We start from the raw sequence: 21,048 nt of genomic DNA on the forward strand, positions 1-21,048 counted from the left end.
CTTTTCTTTTTTGGAATGGTGACCTTTGAGAATGTAATGAAAGTGGAGAACATTTTTAACTATATATGCATGCACAAATACATGACATTTTACAGACGATTTCAAGGGTTTCACAAAACTTAAAGGCCCATAAAGCTCAGGTTAATAAATCTTGCTATTAGTGAGCTCCTGGCTTCATTTTGAAGAACCAATTTTCTCTTATAGGTTTCTTATCAGATGAAATAGATCTTTATTTAGGTTTTTTGAGTGTACTTTTAGCATATTGCTAATGCAGTTACACTTATGGAATAAACTGACAGGACATATTTCCTCTTAAATTTTTTAGATGTCAAACTGATTCTATAATGTTAAAATTTTAATATGTTATAGCTATAGTATTATCGGATTTTTTAATACATGTTGGGTTTCATTTTCTGTGTGAATTAGTTACTGAGGATCTTCGTAGGCTATAAAAATGCTTCCTGTTTAATGAATGTTCTGACTATAAATCTGTTATTCCATGTTCTAACTTGTATTCTAGCAGGTTACTTTCTTTTAATGGGCAGAGGGATCTTGTTTTTATTGACGTATTTTAGAAAGAATATTTCATTTGAATTCATATTTAGGTGTTTTATAGTGAATGGATATTTTAAAATTGGCTTTTATTTTTGAATATTTTGTTACTGAATTAGCAGTTATGGTGGAGTGCTTATTATGTTCCAGGTGCTGTGTTAAGGTTTTCATATGGATCCCTCATTTAAAGGTTACCAAACTCTCAAGTAGGTTGATACTGAGGTTTAAATGGAGTCTGACAACTAGTTGCCTAAATTCTAAATCACCTTAGAGAGGGACCAGGAGGAAAACAGTTGGTGAGCTAAATACCACATTTATTAATAAAGCAACAACCCCAAAACAATACTGATAAATGTGGGTTTATATCTGTGGGGAAAATAGGTTTACCAACAGTAGGCACAGAGCGGGAACTGCCCCGCCCTCCCATGTGGGGGGGCCTACCCCTGCTTGAGACATTGATCTCCCAAAGAAAGGGAGGGAGGAGGAAGAGGCTACCTTAACCTATTCCTTTGTCCTGCTTTGTCCTCCAAATGGACCAATCAGATTGGCCCTCCTCCTGGTCTAAGTAAGGAAGCCAAAAACCAGCGGAGTGTTGGGTGAGGAGAGTGCCTCACCTGTGAATACTTCTACATGGGAGAAAACTCCAGGAATGGGAAGAAGCACCCCCCAAAATTATCACTGTTTTATGGATGAGGCTCAGGGCAATTGTCCATGGATAGAAGACAGGATCTCAGTTCCCTATATACTTAGCAACTCTGACATCTCCAACTCTATAGTCTTTTGTTAATTACTTATACTGCCTTCTGAAAAGCAATTCGATCATTTGAGGCAGAGTTTTCAGTAAGCTTCTGGCCCTCAGCCCATACATTTTAGTGCTTCCACAATTTCTTTTATTACTCTACCTGAATATATTTCCACCTTCATTTTTCTTAAATTCCTTAAAAACCCACCTCAGGCCCCCATCTGCATCCTACCTCCTGCATTCCTAGCACACGGTGAATCAATGAGTGAGTTAAATGAAGATAGCTATTACAAAAGCAGCTAATAAAAGATCAAATTATAGTTCTAAAAATTTTGAAGTTTTTTTTTGGGAAAATCTTTGAGGCAAATATAAGAAACATGGTTTCACGGACTTAGAATTTACTAACGCATGTGCTATAATCAGTTTTAAAACAAAATAAGAAAACAAGATGGTTTCGTTGCTTTGAGTACTGTCCAGGCTCCTAACACTTATTCCTTGACCACCAGCAGTACTGTAGTAGCCACTGCTGTTTGCTATTACTGCCTGCACATGCTCCAGATCTTAGGGAAAAATGGTTTTAATTCTCTGTTAGAGTTCTCAATATTTGAAGTTCTCTTCCCTATTAAAGAAGCTAGAAAAGTGGCGCTAGTGCCCATGCTTTTCAATCTGGGCTTTGCGTTCAAAAGGAAGCTTTAAAAAATTCTGCCTGGGTCTCACTTTTAGAGATGGTCTTAGTTGATCCAGCTGTGATCTCACCGTCTTAAAGCTCCCCGGGTGAGTCTAACATCCAGCCAAGGTTGGGAACCGCTGTTCCAGAGACTATTGTGGATAACTTTCTGAATTGTTAGAGAAAAATACTAATTTTGGACTTCACAAAACCTGTTAGAATCTATCGCTCTGGTATTTGGAGTCCAGACAATACATAGTGAGTCATAGTAGTTCTGTGCTAAACTTAACTCAAAAGTGTCATTGTTTTAGAAATGGCCTCAAAGTATAAGGCGTTTATTTTGCCTTGCCCAGGTATTGTTTTAATAATACATTTAGAAAATTGGGTTAGCTGTCCCGTAGTTTCAGCCTACTATAACATATACGTATTAAAATATACAAGCTAGTGTTTTTTATTTGCAGCCTGTTTTCTCAGAATAAGTTACTAGTGTGTGTCCAAGATGTCTTTGCTGTTGTTGCTTGCTTGTTTTTCCCTGGAAGTCCTTAAATAGATAATTATGGGAACTAGGAGAATGTAACAACCCTTTGAAAAGCACAAAAATATCGAGTTACTGAGGCAGTGCTTGATGCTGATATGTGCTACCTTCCTACAGTTGCATATTTAACTGGAGGACAACTTTGAAAGAAATCTGGAATGGCAACCCATTTTTGCGGAGACTTTTGTCTGACCTTTTACATTCAAGATGATATAGCTAGATATCCAAAGGGGAATGGCTGATAGGCATGTAAAATGTTAGGCTGAATTCTGATAATACAAGTCTTGTAAGTGATACTTATGGATCACTTGCATTGGATCCGGCACAATATTTAAAAGTATGGGCAATGAGGCCCCACTCCATGAGTTTCAATTCCTGCTGCATCCCTTCTTAACTGTGAAACTGGAGATAAGCTTTCTAACATATTGATTTTTTTCATTTTCTTCATCTGTAATATGCAGCTAATGATGACACCATTGGCTGAGTGAGGGCTACATAAGTTAAGACCTGTGAAACCTCTTCACTAATACCTGGTACAAAGTAAATGCTCACTAATTCTAGAAAAATCACATTCTAATAAAACTACTGTATTTGTTTTGAAAATCTTTTGTGAAGTAACTTGAAAAATTGCTGATGTTGTTCTGCATGAAATTGCAATATTTAGGACAGTGTATAACAGGCACATATTTGCAGTAAATACATTAACAGTTAAATCTTTTTGGAAGATTGGATTTCTGATAGAATTCTTGTTCTAAATAAAGACTAGAAGAAACAAAAATGTATTTTATTTTCCAGAATGAATATATATTAGTAATTATTTAAGAAAAGATATTTTTAGTTAAGTGTATGTTTTAGTATATGTATAATCTGTATGCTATATTTCTTTCCTTTACCTTTTTAAATTATGACTGTTAGAAATTAAGCAAAAAATTCTGTTTATAGTAGGAACCTTCAAAATAATGTCATGACTATTAATGAAACCCATAATTCTTGGAAAATATAATCTAACATACTAATTATTCTTTCTTGTTTTTCAGTGCAAGGAGATGAAAGCTCAGATCTTTTATGCATCAGTTTGGCAACAGATAATACATAGGATACCCAGTAATTCCTGTTTTGTTTTAGATGCTCCAAATATATAATAAAAGTGGTAAGCATATGACAATTTCTAAACTCAAAGTATCTGAAAGGCATCTAGATTGTTCAGATTATTTTCCTAGCAGACAGTGATTAGAATGTTACAGATTAGAATGTTACAAATTTGTTGTGACCAGGAATTATGATGACTTGTTTTCAGAAAGAATATTTAGGAAATGTGTTTCACTCCTAAAGTATTTTAAACATTTTATTTGATAAAGTATTCTTTGCTACATTTTCAGTCATTAGATAATATTTTACTGTTATATCTTTCAGGTGTCTTTCCTGACTAAAGCCTCTGTTTCTGTTGCTACTTTATAGAGTCATAGTCGAGGTCATGGATAGTACATAGAGAGTTAATGCTACACAACCACATTCCCAGGAAAATATGGGTGCTTATAGGACACTTAGAATATGGAAGAAAAGTCAGACTTAATCCCATTCTTCCCTCTCTCTAGCTCATACAATGGGATTTTTCTTTTACTTTATTTTTTTTTGTGTATATATATATATATATACATATATATATTTATATTTATTTATTTTGGCTTTATATTTTTGGTTATTTGTTGTAGATATTTGTGACATTCAAGAAGACTACTGTTTAGTTGGGGGAGAGAGATTTTGTCAGTGCATTTACTTGTGAATTAGGATTTATCTTACAAGTAAACATTTATTGAGCAAATTCGGAGTATATTCTTGCAGAGATAGAACCATAAAATCATACAAGTGCACTTAAGAGTCAGTTTCTGCCAAATAGTTTCAAAGAACTAGAGATTTGGTGATTTAGAAAATATTTGAAGAAACTTAGAAATTTTCTAAGCTAGCTAGGGCAATCAAATTTATTATTGGTACATGTATATTGAGTGTATTGATATTGTCATTTTTTTTGTGGTTAGGAAGTAATTTCCAGAAATACTGTTGTTTATGAATAGGAGTTTGTTGATGGTTTCCTTTTCTGTGTAAAAACTTTTTATTCCATTGTAGCCCAGTACTTTAATTTTGCTTTTGTTTCTCTTGCCCAAGAAGACCTGTCTAAAAGTATTTCTGTGGGCAATGTCAAAGAAACTACCTGTTTATACTTCTTTTCTTACAGGGGTTTTATGATTTAAAGTTTCACATTTGGGTCCTTAATCCATTTTGAGTTTATTTTTCCAGATGGTGTAAGAAAGTGATCCAGTTTCATTCTTTTGCATGTAGCTCTCCAGTTTTCCCAACACCATTTGTTGAAGAGACCATATTTTCTCCATTGTATATTCTTGCCTCCTTCATTTTAGATCAACCATATAAGCATTGGTTTATTTACAGGCTCTCTGTTTCATTTTTTCTATGTGTCTGTGTCAGTATAATACTGTTTTGATTACTATAGCTTTATAGCATATGTTGAAATCTGGGATTATGATACCTCTAGCTTTGTTCTTATTTCCAAAGATTGTTTGACTATCTGTGGACTTTTGTGTTTCCTTACAAGTTTTAGGATCATTTGTTCCAGTTGATAATTTTGATCTAGATTGCAGTAAATCTGTAGATTGCTTTAGGTAATATAGATCCATGTTGACTTTTTCCAATCCAGAAGCATGGAACATCTTTCCATTTATTTGTGTCTTCAATTTCTTTCATCAACATTTTATAGTTTTTGTAGTATAGATATTTTGCCTCTTATGTCAAGTTTATTCTTAGGTATTTTTGGTACAATTATAAATGGGATTATTTTCCTAATTTCTGTGCTACTTTGTTATTAGTATATAGAAACTCAATAGATTTCTGTGTATTTTGTACTGAATTCTAGTAGTTTTATGCTAGAGTCTTTAGGGTTTTTAAATATATATTATCCTATCATTTGCAAAAAGTAAGTTTTTTTCTTTCTGCCTTACCAATTTGGATGCTTTTTCTTTTTCTTGTCTGATTGCTGTGGTGAGGACTTCTAGTACTATTTTGAATAAAAGTGGTGAGAGTGGACATCCTTGTCTTGATCTTAGAGGAAAAGCTCCCAGTTTTTCACCATTGAGTATGATGATAGCTGTGCATCTTTAACATATGGCCTTCATCATATTGGGGTGTATTCTTTTTACATCTACTTTGTTGAGGATTTTTATCATAAATGGATGTTATGCCTTATCAAATGCTTTTTCTGAACCTGTTGAGATGTTTCTTTTGTTAATGTAATGTATCATGTTGATTTATAAATCTTGAACCACCTTTGCATCCCTGGAATAAATACCACTTGATTGTGGTGAAGGATTTTTAAAAATGTATCATTGGATTTGTTTTGCTGATATTTTGTTGAGGATTTTTGTATCTTTTAATCAGAATTATTGGCCTGTAGTGTCTCTCCATCTCACCCTCTTTTTTTATTTTTTTTTGGTAGTGTCTTTGGTTTTAGTATCAGGGTAATGCTGCCCTAATGAATTTAGAAGCCTTTCTTACTCTTCTATTTTTTTGGGGGGCATAATTTGAAAGGAATGGGTACTAACTTGTTAAATTTAAATCATTTGAATGATTGGTAGATTCACCTGTGACGCCTGGTCCTAGATTTTTTTTTTTTTTTTTGGTTAGGAGATTTTTTGATTAATGATTCTATTCATTGCTAACAACTTGTTCAAATTAATTTATTCCTAATTCAGTTTTGGAAGGTTATGCTTCTAAGAATCCATTTCTTCTAGGTTACCCAATTTGTTGGCAAAATATTTGTTTCTGTGGTGTAGGTTGTTATTTCTCCATTTCTAATTTTGAGGCCCCTCCCCCCCTTTTTTTTCTTGATGGGTCTGGCTAAAGAATGATAAATTTTGTTTCAAAGGACCAGCTCTTGGTTCTTTATCCACTTTTATTCTTGCTATCCTAGTGGATAAGACAAACTATCTTTTGGTTTTAATTTGCATTTCACTAATGATATTGAACATCTCTTCATGTGCTTATTAGCCATTTGTATATCTTCTTTGAATAAAAGTTTTCAAAAATTTTCATCATTAAAAATGTTTTTTAAATCTCTTTATTGTTGAGTAGAAAGAATTTATGTATTCTGGATCCAAGCCCCTTATCCTGTATATAGTTTACAAATATTTTCCCCCATTTTTCTGGGTTTCCTTTCACTTTGATGTCCCTTTGAAGCACAAATATTTTCAATTTTGATGGAATCCAATGTGTATCCATACTTTTGATGCTTTTGCATTTGCTCTTGGTGTTATACATAAGAAATCATTATGTAATCCAAGATGATGAATGCTCATAAAAGTTTTTTCCTAAGAGTTTTAGAGTCCTAGTTCTGATGTTTAGATCTTTGGTCAGTCTTGAGTTAGTTTTTGTATGTGGAATGAGGTGGAATCTTACTGCTTTTTTTTTTTTTTTTGCAGGTGGATTTCTAGTTTCTACATCGTCTTTTATTTAAAAAGATGCTGTCCACTGAGTTTTTGTGGAAACTGTCAAAAATACTTGACCCAAAATGACTTATTTGTGCACTCTTGTCTTCCATTGATGAATAGGACTAGCCTTTTGCATGTACTTCACTGTTTTGATTATTATAGCTTTGTAATATTTTTGAAATAAAAGTTCTCATTTGTTCTTTTGTTGATTCGTTTTTGGTCCTTTTCTAAAATGATTTTGGGTCTGTTACATTTCCATATGAATGGGAGGGGTCATATTTTAAACTTCTGCACAAAAAAAAGAACAAAAACCCTAGCTAGATTTTATAGCAATTGGTTTAAACTGTAGATTAATCTGGGGAGAGTAGTTGCTATCTTAACAGTGTCAGCCCTTCCAGTCCTGGAACAGGGACTATGTTGATCTTTAATTTACCTCTACAATGTTTGTAATTCTTAGTGCACAAATCTTGAAACTTATTCTGAAATCTAGAAACTTACTCTCTTTCTAAATATTTTCTTTGTTGCTAATTATAATGGAAGATGTTGATTTCATTCTCTAATTTTTAGTTGTTCATCTATTAGAATACAATTGACTTTGAATTTTGACCTTGTGTTTTGTAACCTTTCTGTACTTGTTCATTCAAATCTGTGTATGTGTGTTTATTCATGAGAGAGAAAGAGAGAGAGAGAGAGAGAGAGAGAGAGAGAGAGAGAGAGAGAGGCAGAGATACAGGCAGAGGGAGAAGCAGGCTCCATGCAGGGAGCCCAACGTGGGACTTGATCCTGGGTCTCTAGGATCAGGCCCTGGGCTGAAGGTGGCGCTAAACCGCTGAGCCACCGGGCTGCCCTGTATGTGTGTTTCTTTGGATTTGCTGCATACAGAATGTCATAGCAAATAAAACTTAAGTCTTCCTTTTATTTGGTTGTATTGGGTGGTGGTTGTTGTTTTGCCAGGTTGCAGGAGTTAGAATCTCCAATATTATGTTGAAAAGAAATGGTAAGAGCAGGTATCCATGTCTTGTTGTCTGTATTAGGGAAACGGCCTTCTATCTTAGATCATTAAGTGTGATGTTTATGGTTGTATATTAACCTTTAATCAGATTGAAGTTTTTTTTCTAGTCTTTGGGTTTTTATCATGAATAGATGCCTACTTTATTTCTCTTGGTTATATATTACTTTTACTTTCCCTATTTTTTTATTACAACGTGGGTGTATGTTATAATAGTTTTGGGTTGTTATCTTCCTCTAAAGATTTTAAATTTTTGTTCTGGTAGTTTGTTAGATTATTATTGGACCACTTGGCTTTTGTCCATCTAGTTTAAGGGCAGATCTGTTAATTTTGTTTTCATGCCTTATTCTCCATCCTTCTATGGATAACTTTTCTGGGGTCTCAACTGAATACTCAGGTTGTTTTCCAGGGTGCTTATATTCTGACTTGGTCCAAAATGCAAAATCTCCCAAGCACGCTGTTACCTCCAGAATCTCTTCTCAGCTTTCAACTTCTTAACACCATTAAGTTAACTGTAGAGTCTTGCCCTGTAGATCTGCAGCATAGGAGTTGGCTAATGACCTGAGGAATTACCATACAAACCTTTGAGGTTCTTTCTCTGTGGCTCTTATGGTGGCACCAAATCCCAGCTACCATAAATTAGCCTTGCACCTTGATTTCCACATCCTTAATTCAGTAAAGCTACTGCTCTGTGCTTGACCTCACGTCTGCATTGTGGTCAGATAATTTACCTGGGGAGAGAACCTGGATGGATATAGAGATTCCCTATGTTTGTCTCCCCTCTCAAAGATTACAGCCCTTCATGAGTGCTGTCCAATACCTGCAAACAGTTTTATATATACTCTATGTTTTGTGTCCTGTTTGTAATGGGGCTAGTCTATCAGTTACTCTCATAGCCAAGACAGGAATTCCCTGGGATCCCTAATTGAATCAGCCACTATACATAACTTTTCTTTACCTAATTGTTCAGTGCATGAGGAACCCAAAGTGGCTTTTTTATCATGTTTTATTTTTACTCCATGTTATCTTATTTTTTCCCCATGTTATCTTAATAGTGTTTAGGCACTATTAAGAGGCAGCAAAAACACACGTGTTGCAAGCACTGTTTCTCCTTCCTCTTGTTATGCATATTGCCGGTTGCACTCTGATCATCATGCATTTCTTGATAAACTGGCATAGAGGATTTTAGTTTCCAGAAATGGCCACAACACTATCTCCTGTCCTGTTCCCTCCTCAAGGAGGACAGAGAAGTGTACTGCTTGACTTGTGTGGTTAGGTTGTGCAAGGTGGTGCATCTCTATTTGTTCACGAGAATAGTCTTGCTTAATGCCAGGTTGCCATGTTAAGTAGTCCAGTGACCTTGAGGTTGCCATGTGCTGAAGAAACTCAAGCCACGTGAAAATGTTCTGTTTAGGTTCTTTTCTTGACTGTTCCAGTATATTACCATTTGTGTATCCCTAGATACGGCCCAGACATTGTGGAACAAAGATAAGCCAACCCTGCTGTGTTTTGTCCCAATTTCTGCCCCTAGATATGTGACATAATACCATTATTTTTATCACTGGGTTTTAGAATAAGTTGTTAAATAGAAATAACTGGAACAAACTATGGCACCAGATGTGAAATGCTGCTATAACTTTTGGACTGAGTAGTGGGCAGAAACTGGAAGGTACTTGACAGTCCTCAAGGAGATGGTCAGTGAGGGCCTTATGGTAGTTGAGGAAAATGTTGAAAGCTGGAGGAAAGGAAAATGGAGATCTTTGCTAGATATTCTCATTATATATAACAAAATTGCTACTGCCACAACATGGAGAAGATGAAAATGTGCCTAATGAATGGAGTATTTAGTCTTAGGAGGTTTCCAAGTAATACTGTATGCCTCCTAATTCTGTTTTTGAATGAGAGTGCCTATACAAGTTACTCTGTGCTTGCCCCACAGTGGTATGTTGGTTGTGTTTGGGCTAACATGCTACTTTGTTTCATAGGTCTTGAGATCAAGAAGAACTGTACCTGAGGAACTGCTTCCGGGGAGCCTAATCTACCCTTGGACCTGATTTAGATGATGAGGTCTGAGGCTGTTCTGATGCCATAATGGATTGAGACTTTGGAGGTCTTGGGAAAGGTGTAGTGTCTTCTGCATATGAGAATGATGTGAATGGGGGCCATAGGGCATACTGTGTTGCATTTTATTATCCAAAGATTGTCACGGTAAAATTTAAGCTTTCATCCACTGCAACTTTTCTATTCCCCCTCAAGAAGGGGAGTATATAATTACCCTTTCCTTGGAAGTGGGTAAGCTTGAGTCCTTTGACCAAAAGTCATGGAGTTGAAGTGATGCCATGTCATCTTACAAGTTACTTCACAAACAATGATGTAGCTTTCACCTTATTTTCTGGAATACTTGTTACCTGGTGCCTTGGACCATCATAGAAGAAATCCAAATACCACATCTAGGTTGTGAGGAAGCCCAAGCCACATGGCAAGTCCATGTGTAAGGACTGTCAACAGTTACATACCCCAACCATTTGAGTTTTCCTTGCTGAAGCCATGGGTATTGATTGTACAGAAACAAGCAAACTCCATCATGTTCATCACATCCAAATTCCAAAGCTACAGGATCCATGAACCTAATATAGTAGTGATGTTTTATACTAAGCCTTGAGATAGTTAAGTAGAACAACTGGATAACTTATAATCCACTTATAAAGTATCTTTAGACCTTTTGGCATATGGTGAGAATAAAAAGACCTGGTAATAAGTGTGAATTTCAGTGAAAAAGTGTGACATGTTTTATCTGCCTAATGGCTTGCTATTCATTTATTTGGTTTTGGGATACTAACTCCTATGGCTATATGAGTTCTAGAGCATTTATGTGCCCACTGTACATTAGTTTGTACTAGTCTCTTTGTAAACATTCCATTTACTTTTCATTTTGTTCTACTTGATTAAAAACTCAATAAATGATTCCTTCAGTTTGCCTCCATATTTTTACACATAGTAGATGGGAAATAACTACATATTGATTGAATATTTGTCAGCATTTCAGAGGGCATCATTCATGAATTTAAAAAAATATGAAAATGACTTCGAGATGACTTAGGAAATAAGTAATTAGATATTAGTGTTAACTTCACTAATAAGAGGTAAAGTCTGAAAGAAACTAATTCATAGTCTACATATATAATTCGAATATCTTTATGACGATAATAAAAGTTTTTCTAGCAGTTAAGGAAAGGATTCTATTTTCAGAGGGTTTTACTGCCATCTAGTGGCAGGCATTTCTATGGTTTAAATTCCTACAAGCTTTATAGAACTCTTTATGGGTCTGTCTTCTCTTAATTTTTAAGACTTTTTTTAAATGGAAAAATATATTTCAGGTGCCTAAAGAGAAGGTAGGATTTTTTTTGGAAAAAATTCATGGTATTCTTCATATACCTCATACATACTTTAAAATAAGTGACTAAACAGGACTATGTTATTCATTCCTTAGTATAGTTTTCCTGCACTTTTTAAGTTTTTTTCATTTGCTTGGGTTCCCCTTTTTCCATTCATAGAATTGCTAAAGACTGCCCTAAGGTATGTCGTAATAGTCTGGATTTTTTCAGTGTGCACATAATTCAGTGAATGAATATAATTGCGTGAACATAAATACAATGTACATACTTTTGTTACATTTTAGAGAAACCACATAATTTTTCTGCATTTTGCTTTTCTCACTTAGCATATCAGAAATCTAAGAAGTGATGTGGTTCTATTCTTTTAAATGTATGCATGATTTTAAAAAGCACAGATGCATTTTAATTTTGTTTTCAGCAATTTCTTTTGATAGACATCTGCCTTTTTTGCCATCTTAAATATTACTGCAATACATATCTGTGCGTGTATGTCCTTATATAGGGGTAATTTTGTTTCTGAGATAGCTTTTTAGGAGTAAGATTGCTGGATGAAAGAACATATTTAGAGTTTGAATAGATGTTACCACGTTGCTCTTAAAAACAGCTGAAATGTCAACAATGTATAAGAATACCTTCTCCCTACATTACCATTAGTACATTTTTTAGCATTTTAAACATTTTTGCCTGTATGAGGGGTTAAAATGATTTTTAATATCTTGATTAGAGGATTTGAACAATTTTATGTGCTGACACTGAATTCTATGAGTTTTTCTAATTTTAATGCTTTGTATATTGTAAGATGTTAACTCCTTTTTTATCTTCCCAATTTTACAAGTACTTTATGCAAAAGAAAACAAAGTTTTAACTCTTCATACAATTAAACAGGTCTGTCTTTTTAGACAGAGTTCCCTGTAGGTAATGAAGAAGGTCCCACTCCTTACACATGGCCTTTATCTTCCAGGATCCTTCTCTCCATTAATTTTTTTTTATTTTGCAAAGTTTTTATTGTCTGAGTTTTAAGTTTAAATTTTAATCCATCTGGAATTTAATAGCTAAACTTCTCAAAATTGAAAGATAACATATACATGGTGAAGTACAGTATTAAAGGATTATCAAAGTAAACAGACTGATGTAATCAGCAGCCACTCAGAATAATTCTTGTCTCTTCTTAATTACTAAAACTGCATTATCCTAGATACAGCTGTCATGATATTTATGATAATTGCCTTCCTGATTTTTTTGTGTTCTTTGCCTCCTAAACTGGATCTCTAAACATTATGGTTTTTGCTCATTGACCTTAATATAAACTCATATGTATTTTTATATCCAATATCTTCTGTTTAACATTTTGTTGGTGACTTTTACTCACATTGTGGTGTGCAGCAGATAATTCTCCTGGCTATATGGTTGGTATTCCCTTGCATAAATCTGATTATCCCCCTGTTGATGGATATTTGGATTTTTTTCAATTAACGTTATATAGAACATGGCTGTGAACATTCTTGTGCATTACTTTTGATGCTGTGGTGCAAACATTTCAATTGGATATATATTTCAGGAATTGATGGCTCATAGGGCATGTAGATTTCCAACTTCAGCAGGTCAGTAATTACAGCCCAGAAGTTTTTTGAAGTCGTCCTACCAGTTTACACTCCACCAGTGAGTAAGAATTCTGTTGTGCATCTTCACCAGCACTTATCGTGTTTCTTATCTTAGTTATTTTTATGGGTAGACATTGGTATCTTACTGTAGTTTTAGTTTGCAATTCTGATTACTAAATTTGAACAACTTCCCTATGTTCACTGGTCACTAAGAACTCCTTTTGGCTACTTTCCTATTAGGTAGATATTCTAATTGATTTGTAAGAATTCCTTATATATTTTGAGTCAGGCCCTTTGTTTTCCACTTAGGGTGTGTTTTTTTTTTTAAGATTTTATTTATTATGAGAGAGACAGAGAGAAAGAGAGAGAGAGGCAGAGACACAGGCAGAGGAAGAAGCAGGTTCCATGCAGGGAGCCCAATGTGGAACTTGATCCCGGGGTCTCCAGGATCATGCCCTGGGCTGAAGGTGGTGCTAAACCGCTGAGCCACCCGGGATGTCCATAAACAGAAACTCTTAATTCTACATTTTTTCCTTTGTTTAGTGCTTTTTGTCTTATTGAAGAAATTTTTAACATACCCCAAATTCATGGGAAATATTTCCTAGAATTTTATTAAGCTGAGTTTACAACTCACTTAAAATTTTTTATGTAAGTTATAAGAAATGGGTCAGTATTCACTCTTTTACATATATTCATTTGGCCCCATAGTATTTGTTAAAATGTGCTATACATGCTTTGCTGAACTGATAAATCTTCATGGACCTATATCAAGTGTTTAGTATAGGTAGGTATCTGGGCTTTGCGTTTCTTTCACTGACAATACTATAAAGTCAATACCCTGATGTCTTAATTACTATAGCTTTATGCTAGGTCATGATATCTGCTAGTATTCACTAGCTTTTATTTTTAATTTTTTAAAAGATTCTATTTATTTATTCATGAGAGACACAGAGAGAGGCAGAGACACAGGCAGAGGGAGAAGCAGGCTCCATGCAGGGAGCCTGACGTGGGACTCAATCCGGGTCTCCAGGATCATGCCCTGGGCTGAAGGCGGGGCTAAACCGCTGGGCCACCTGGGCTGTCTATTCACTGGCTTTTAAAAAATTCCATATTCTATATGTTGGCAAATTGAACACCAATAAAAAATAAATTTATTAAAAAAATAAAAATTAAAAATTCCTTAGTTTTTCTTTTGCATTTCTATATACATTTTAATGCATACTTTTTAATTTTGTACAAAAATACACTTGATTTTCGTTGTAATTTCATTCAATGTGCAGTTCATTTAGAGAAGATTTACGACTTCATAATACTGAATCTTCAAGGCTACAAATATGGTGTGTTCTTACGTTGAATTAGGTCCTTTAAATTTCTAAAAATACTTTATAATTTTCATAAGAATATTGTAAATATATTTCTGGGTATTTGATGTTTTAGATGTAGTATAATTTAAAAATGTTATATTCATTTTACTTTTGTATACTGTTCTTGTATCTAGTAATCTTGCGAAACTTTTTAAAGATTTTATTCATTTATTCACAAGAGACACAGAAAGAGAGAGAGAGAGAGAGAGACAGAGACAGAGAAAGAGGCAGAGACACAGGCAGAGGGAGAAGCAGGCTCCACGCAGGGAGCCCGATGTGGGACTCGATCCCGGGACTCCAGGATCACACCCTGGGCCAAAGGCAGGCGCTAAACTGCTGGGCCACCCAGGGATCCCCACAAAACTTATTTCTAGTGAAGTTGTTTCTGAAGGTATTTTTATTTTTAAATCCATACATCATTAAATTTTTTTCTTTAATGTGTTTGATTTCTGTACAATGTGGAATAGAAGTAGTTGTGAGCATCCTTGTGTCATTCTCAATTTTGAAAAAAGGTCTTTAATATCTCAACATTAAGTATGTGTGCAAAAGTAGTTTTTATAGTCTTTAATAGAGCAAGGAAGTTTCTTTTTAGTTCTTGTTTAAAATTTTTAGTGTGAGTGGTGCTGAGTTTTATCTAGTTGCTTCTATTGATCTTGTATGTTTTCTTTTTCTCCTTTTATTGCTTCATTTAAAAATATTAGATAAACCTTATTCTTGGATTAAATTCTACTTGATTATGATGAGCTCTTTCATTTTTCTGTGGATTTAATTTCCTGTTTCAGATTTTTGCTTTTATAATCAATAGAAAGATGTGTTTACATCTTTTCTTATAACTTTAGAGGTTTTGATGTGTTAAGGTTAAATTGGTATCAGAAATAGAATGGAAAGTATTTATTTGTATTCTCTGGAAGACCTTCTATACATTTTATACGTTCTTTCCGTATTTTGAAAAATTCACTGGTGAAGCTATATGGACCTTATAATTTCTTAGAAAAATTTAAAACCAAGTTCTCATTTTTAAAAATAGACGATCAGATTTTCTTCTATTTTTATTGTATCTGATTTGATGAACATTTTTGCCTATTTTTATAAACTTTCAAACTTATTAGCATGAATTCATAATCTCTTCATTTTTTTTTAAATTTTCATTTATTTATGATAGGCACACAGTGAGAGAGAGAGAGAGGCAGAGACACAGGCAGAGGGAGAAGCAGGCTCCATGCACCAGGAGCCCGACGTGGGATTCGATCCCGGGTCTCCAGGATCGCGCCCTGGGCCAAAGGCAGGCGCCAAACCGCTGCGCCACCCGGGGATCCCGATCTCTTCATTTTTAAATGATTGTAAGATCTGTAGTGATACCTTTTAAAATATTTTCTTATTTTGGCTAAGGGGTTGTGAGTGGGAGGAAGACTACTGAGGTAAATTTTTATATTTTCATTCCATATCATGGTACATATTGTTAACATGATGTATCACTAATGATGTGAACCTTACTTATTTGAGGTAATACTGATCAGATTTCTTCTGGGTAAAAGAATTCTTCCGCTCTCTGTACTCTTTATGAGAAAGTCAGTTTGTGCATCCTATATTTAATGGGTGGTAAGTTATGCCCCACCTCTTTGAGGAGGGAGTATCTATGTAAATTGAGATTCTTCTGTACAAGATATTTTGTCTATTCTCCCCCATTTAAATATTTAATAATTTCTTTTTATTAATATGGACCCATGGATATTTACTTCATACTTTTGGTTATATCCTGATAACTGTGTATTTTATTACTGTAATTGCTCCAGCTTTGGCCATTGAACATTCTTTCAGTTGCCTCCTAAGTTCTTTTGACATAATCCCATTGTTTTTTGTTCTTAAGCACTTTTTTCCTTTTTGGCGCTATGAGGTATTCTAGGCACATCTTCTATATTCCCTACTCCAGTCCTAGAATCAGCCATTTCTTCAAAGTGCTCTGCTTTCTTTTAGTTGAGAATGTTGTACTAGACACCAAATTTTGGATTTCGGGAAAGTACATTTATTTTTATTTCCTTGTATTCTGTTCTTTGATTTCTTTGGGTTGAACTTGCTATCCTTTTTGTAACTTCTTGAAATATATTTTCAGTATCATTGTTTGAAATGTTTTCTAATCATCATTTCCATCTCTTTTGAACCATGGATTAGAAATATATTCTAAACATTTGGGCATTTTCAAATTTATTTTTTTAAAAAATTCTATAGTGGTCGGAGAACATAATTTTGAATGATTTATAGTTATCCAAGTGTATCACTTGTTTTATGAGCCATGTATAATCATTTTTTTAATCTTACACTTAAAAAATACTATGTGATTGTTATTTAGGTCCTCTTTAATTGTGCTATTTCGGTGTTTTACATCCTTAACTACTTTGTTCAGATCTCTATATTAGAGGGATATATTATAGTCTCTCATTTTGATAGGGGATTTGTCTATTTCCCTTACGTTACTATATTTTTCTTATTGGAATATAGTTGATCCATAATATTACATTAGTTGTAGGTGTAGGACATGGTGATTTGACAACTCTATATATTGTGGTGAATACCAGTGTAGCTACCACATGTTACCATACAATAGTGTTATCATACCATTGATGATATTCCCTATGCTGTGCCTTTCAACCTTGACTAATTCCATAACTGGATTTTGTACCTCCCATTCTCCTTCACCAATTTCTCCATCCCCCAAACCCCCTCTCCTCTGGCAACTACCAGTATTTTTTCTGTATTTATGGGTCTATTTCTACTTTTTTCTTTGTTTTTTAGATTCCACATATAAGTGAAATTGAATGGCATAGGTCTTCCATTGACAGACTTCATTTGGCATATCTTTAGTTTCATCCATGGTATGTCAAATGGCAAGCTTGCTCTCTCTCTCCCCGCCCCCCATGGCTGAGTATCATTGAGATACACACCTGCATTTTCTTCATCTATGGACAGACATTTGGGTCACTCCCATATCTTGGCTATTGTAAATAATTTTGTGATAAACAGGGGTGCATAACTTTTTGAACTAGTATTTTCTTTGGGAGAAAACTCAACAGTGGAATTAGAAGATCTATCTTTTTCTTTCTTTCCGTTCTTTCCTTTCTTTCTTTTTGAACCTCCATGCTATTTTCCATAGTGGCTGCACCAATTTACATTTCCCACCAATGGTGCACAAAGGTTCCTTTTTCTCCACATCCTCACCCAACACTTGTTATCCCCCCCCCTTTTTTTTGGATAATAGACATTTTGATTGGTGTAAGTTGATACCTCATTGTGGTTTTGGTTTGCATTTACATAATTAGTGATGGTGAACATCTTTCGTATGTCTGTGACCGTATGTCTTTGGAGAAATAGCTTTTCAGACCTACCCTTTTAAAAATTGTATTTGGATATTTTTGGTTCTGAGTTGTATAAATTTTTTATACATTTTGAATATTAACCCCCTACTGGATATATCATTTGCAAATTTCTTTCATTCAGTAGTTTTCCTTTCATTTTATTGATGGTTTCCTTTGCTGTGCAAGAGCTTTTTATTTTGGTGTAGTCTTAATACTTTTAATTTTGCCTTTGTTTCTCTTGCTTGAGGAGACATATTCAGAAAAACATCCTAAGGCTGATATCAAAGAGATTACTGCTTATATTTTCCTTGAGGAGATTTATGGTTTCAGGTCTCACATTTAGGTCTTTGAGTTTATTTTTCCGTTGTAAGATAGTGGGGTGTGTGTGTGTGTGTATGTTTAATGTAGCCCCCAAGTTTTCCAAGCACTATTGATTTGAAGGGACTGTCTTTTCCCCATTGTATATTCTTGCCTCCTTCATGGTAGAATAAATAATAATATAGTCATGGGTTTATTTCTGGGCTCTCTATTCTGTTTTTATTGACCTATGTACCTGTTTTTGTTTTTGTTCTGATACCATACGTTTTGGTTACTTTTTAGCTTTATGGTATATGTTGCGATACCTCCAGCTTTGTTATTTTTTTGTTATTTTTGAAGATAGCTTTGGCTATCTTTGGGTTCTTTTGTGGTTCATACAAATTTTGATTATTCTAGTTCTGTGAAAAACATTGTTGGTATTCTGATAGGGATTGCACTTAATCTGTAGATTGCTTTGGGTAGTATGGAGACTTTAACAGTATCCTTCCAGTCTGTGATCATGATGTCTTTCTATTTGTGTTTTCAATTTAATTCATCATTTAATAGTATTTAGAGTACAGATCTTGTACCTCTTTGTTATTCTGAGGCATTTTATTTTTGTGCAAATGCATTGTTTGGAGATTTTAAATAGGAAATTTTTCTTTGTGCTATTTCATTGTTAGTGTAAAGAAGTACAGCTGATTTTTGCATATCTTATATCCTGAAACTTTACTGAATTCTTCTAATAATTTTTTTGGTAGAGACTTTAGGTTTTTTTGTATATAGTATCATGTCACCGGCAAATAGTGATAGTTATACTACTTTCTTACTAATTTGGATGCCTTTTTTATTTTTTGGTCTGATTGTTGTAGCTAGGATTTCTAGTACTATGTTGAATAAAAATGGTGAGAGTGGATATTGTTTTTGATTTTTGAAGAGCTATCAGTTTTTTGTCATTGACTATGATGTTAACTGTAGGTTTGTCATATTGCCTTTAAGTGTCTTCCCTCTACACCAGCTTTGTTGAGAGTCATTACCATGAATGAATGTTGAATTTTGTCAGATGCTTTTCCTGCATCTATTGCAATGGTTATATTTAGTGTTCATTTTGTGGATGTTATGTATAATTTTGATTCATGATATTGAACCATTCTTGTGTCTCAGCAGTATATCCCACTTGATTGTGGTGAATGATCCTTTCAATGTATTGTTGAATATGGCTTGCTAATATTTTGTTGAGGATGCATCTGTGTTCATCAAGGATATTGACCTGTTTTCTTTTTGTAGTGCCTTTGGTTTTGGTATCAGGGTAATGCTGGCCTTGTTGAATGTATTTGGAGGCTTTCCACTTATTTTATTTATTCATTTTTAAAATAGTGTGAGAACAGGTATTAACTCTTTAATGCTTGATAAAATTCACCTGTGAATTCACCTGTGAATTAAGTAATGATCATAAAAGATGCTTACTGGACTGGAGAAGGAGAATGAACTCAGCACTTTAACAGATGGAAAATATAAAAATCAATCAGATTTGAAGAATACAATAATTGAAATAGAATATACATTAGAGGAAATCACTAGTAAATTGCTGATCCATTCTTCTGCATCTTTTAATCTGGAAGACCAGGTGTAATGGAAAGCACCCAGAGCATACAGCACAAAGAAAAAGAGAATGTAAAAGGGGCACCTGGGTGGCTCAGTCAATTAAGTGTCTGCCTTTGGCTCAGGGCATGAGCCCCCCTGAGCAGGGAGCCACCTTCTCCTTCTCGCACCCTCCTTCATGTTCTCACAAATAAAGTCTTTAAAAAAAATGAAAATGAGTTAAGGGATCTCTTGGACAACATCAAGCAACATTGGCATTATATGGGTCCCTGAAGGATAAGAGAAAGGGGCAGAAAACTTATCTGAAGAAAGAATATCTAAAAAAAATTTCCTAACCTGGGGAGGGAAACGGACATCTAGGTTCAGGAGCACCAGAGTTCCAAATAAGATGAACCCAACAAGGTCCACACCATGACATATTGTAATTAAAATACTAAAGATTAAAGATAATTTTTAAAGCAGCACGATAAAGGAAGACAGTAATATACAAGGGAAACCCCATAAACTTAGCCCTCATTTCTGCCCCTCCCCCATCCCCAGCAGAAAGGCCAGAAGAGAGTGGCATGATGAATCCAAAGGAAGGGAAAAAACCTACAACAGAGAATATACATGGCAAAGTTACTCAGAATTCAAGGAGAGTTTTCCAGACAAACATGTAAGTTAAAGGAGTTCATCACCACCAAATGGGCCTCACAAAAAATGTTAAAGAGACTTCTTTAAGTGGAAAGGAAAAGGCCATAATTAGAAGAAAATTATGAAAAGAAAAAAATACTCATGGATAAAAGCAAACATACAGTAAAGATAGTAGAATGATCACGTTAGGAGCTAGTATAAAGGCTAAAATACAAAACTAGTAAAACCAAAGTATATCTTAAAAAAGTAAGGGGACTCACAAAATAAGATCTAATATGACAGCACAAAATTACTATTAAATATATATATATATAAATACATATGTATACATACATATATTTATTTTGAAGTTGTGAATGTGCCTTATGACTTATGTACCTGGTAGTTTTAACCTTTTTTTCATTATAAAAGACTCCTTCTTACGGCTAGTAGTGTTTCTAGCTTTAATGCCAGCTTTGATAACATAGCTACACCAGCTTTTTAGGCTTTTGTTTAGTGTTTGGATAATTTTCCATGTAATTCTTCTTTTAGTTTCAAACTTCCTTTGGCCTTCTGTTTGATGTGTTTGTATCACATGCTATATGTAGTTATTTTCTTTCAGTCTGAGAATATTTTTATTTTAAAGAAAGTCCTTATTTCATGGGGTTTTATGTAATTAGGGATATATTTGGTGTATATATGCACTGTCTTACCATTTTTTTACTTTGTCCTTTTTCTCATTTTCTTTTGAATCTTCGATTTTTTATTGCATTTTTCTATTAGCTTTAGTTATACTTTATTTCACAATTTCTGAAATGGTTACCCA

The 21,048-nt window shown here is 34.3% G+C and overlaps 1 protein-coding gene across 6 annotated transcripts in view; it reads left to right on the forward strand.

The window, feature by feature from the left end:
* TDRD15 (tudor domain containing 15) overlaps window positions 1-10,858 on the forward strand; it is a 73,627-nt gene extending 62,769 nt beyond the window's left edge. For 5 of the 6 annotated variants that reach the window (XM_055327702.1, XM_055327706.1, XM_055327705.1 and 2 more), the window contains 2 exons: window positions 3,534-3,646; window positions 6,984-7,118. In XM_055327702.1, coding sequence (XP_055183677.1) covers window positions 3,534-3,592 — 59 coding nt within the window. In that variant the 3' untranslated portion in view covers window positions 3,593-3,646; window positions 6,984-7,118. Of the gene's footprint in view, window positions 1-3,533; window positions 3,647-6,983; window positions 7,119-9,986 lie in introns of those variants that run through there. The other variant, XM_055327703.1, reaches the window with a different exon arrangement.
* The last annotated feature ends 10,190 nt before the right edge of the window (window positions 10,859-21,048 follow it).

This window comes from Nyctereutes procyonoides, unplaced genomic scaffold (genome assembly GCF_905146905.1).
Source record: "Nyctereutes procyonoides isolate TBG_1078 unplaced genomic scaffold, NYPRO_anot_genome, whole genome shotgun sequence".
NCBI classification, from domain to species: domain Eukaryota; kingdom Metazoa; phylum Chordata; class Mammalia; order Carnivora; family Canidae; genus Nyctereutes; species Nyctereutes procyonoides.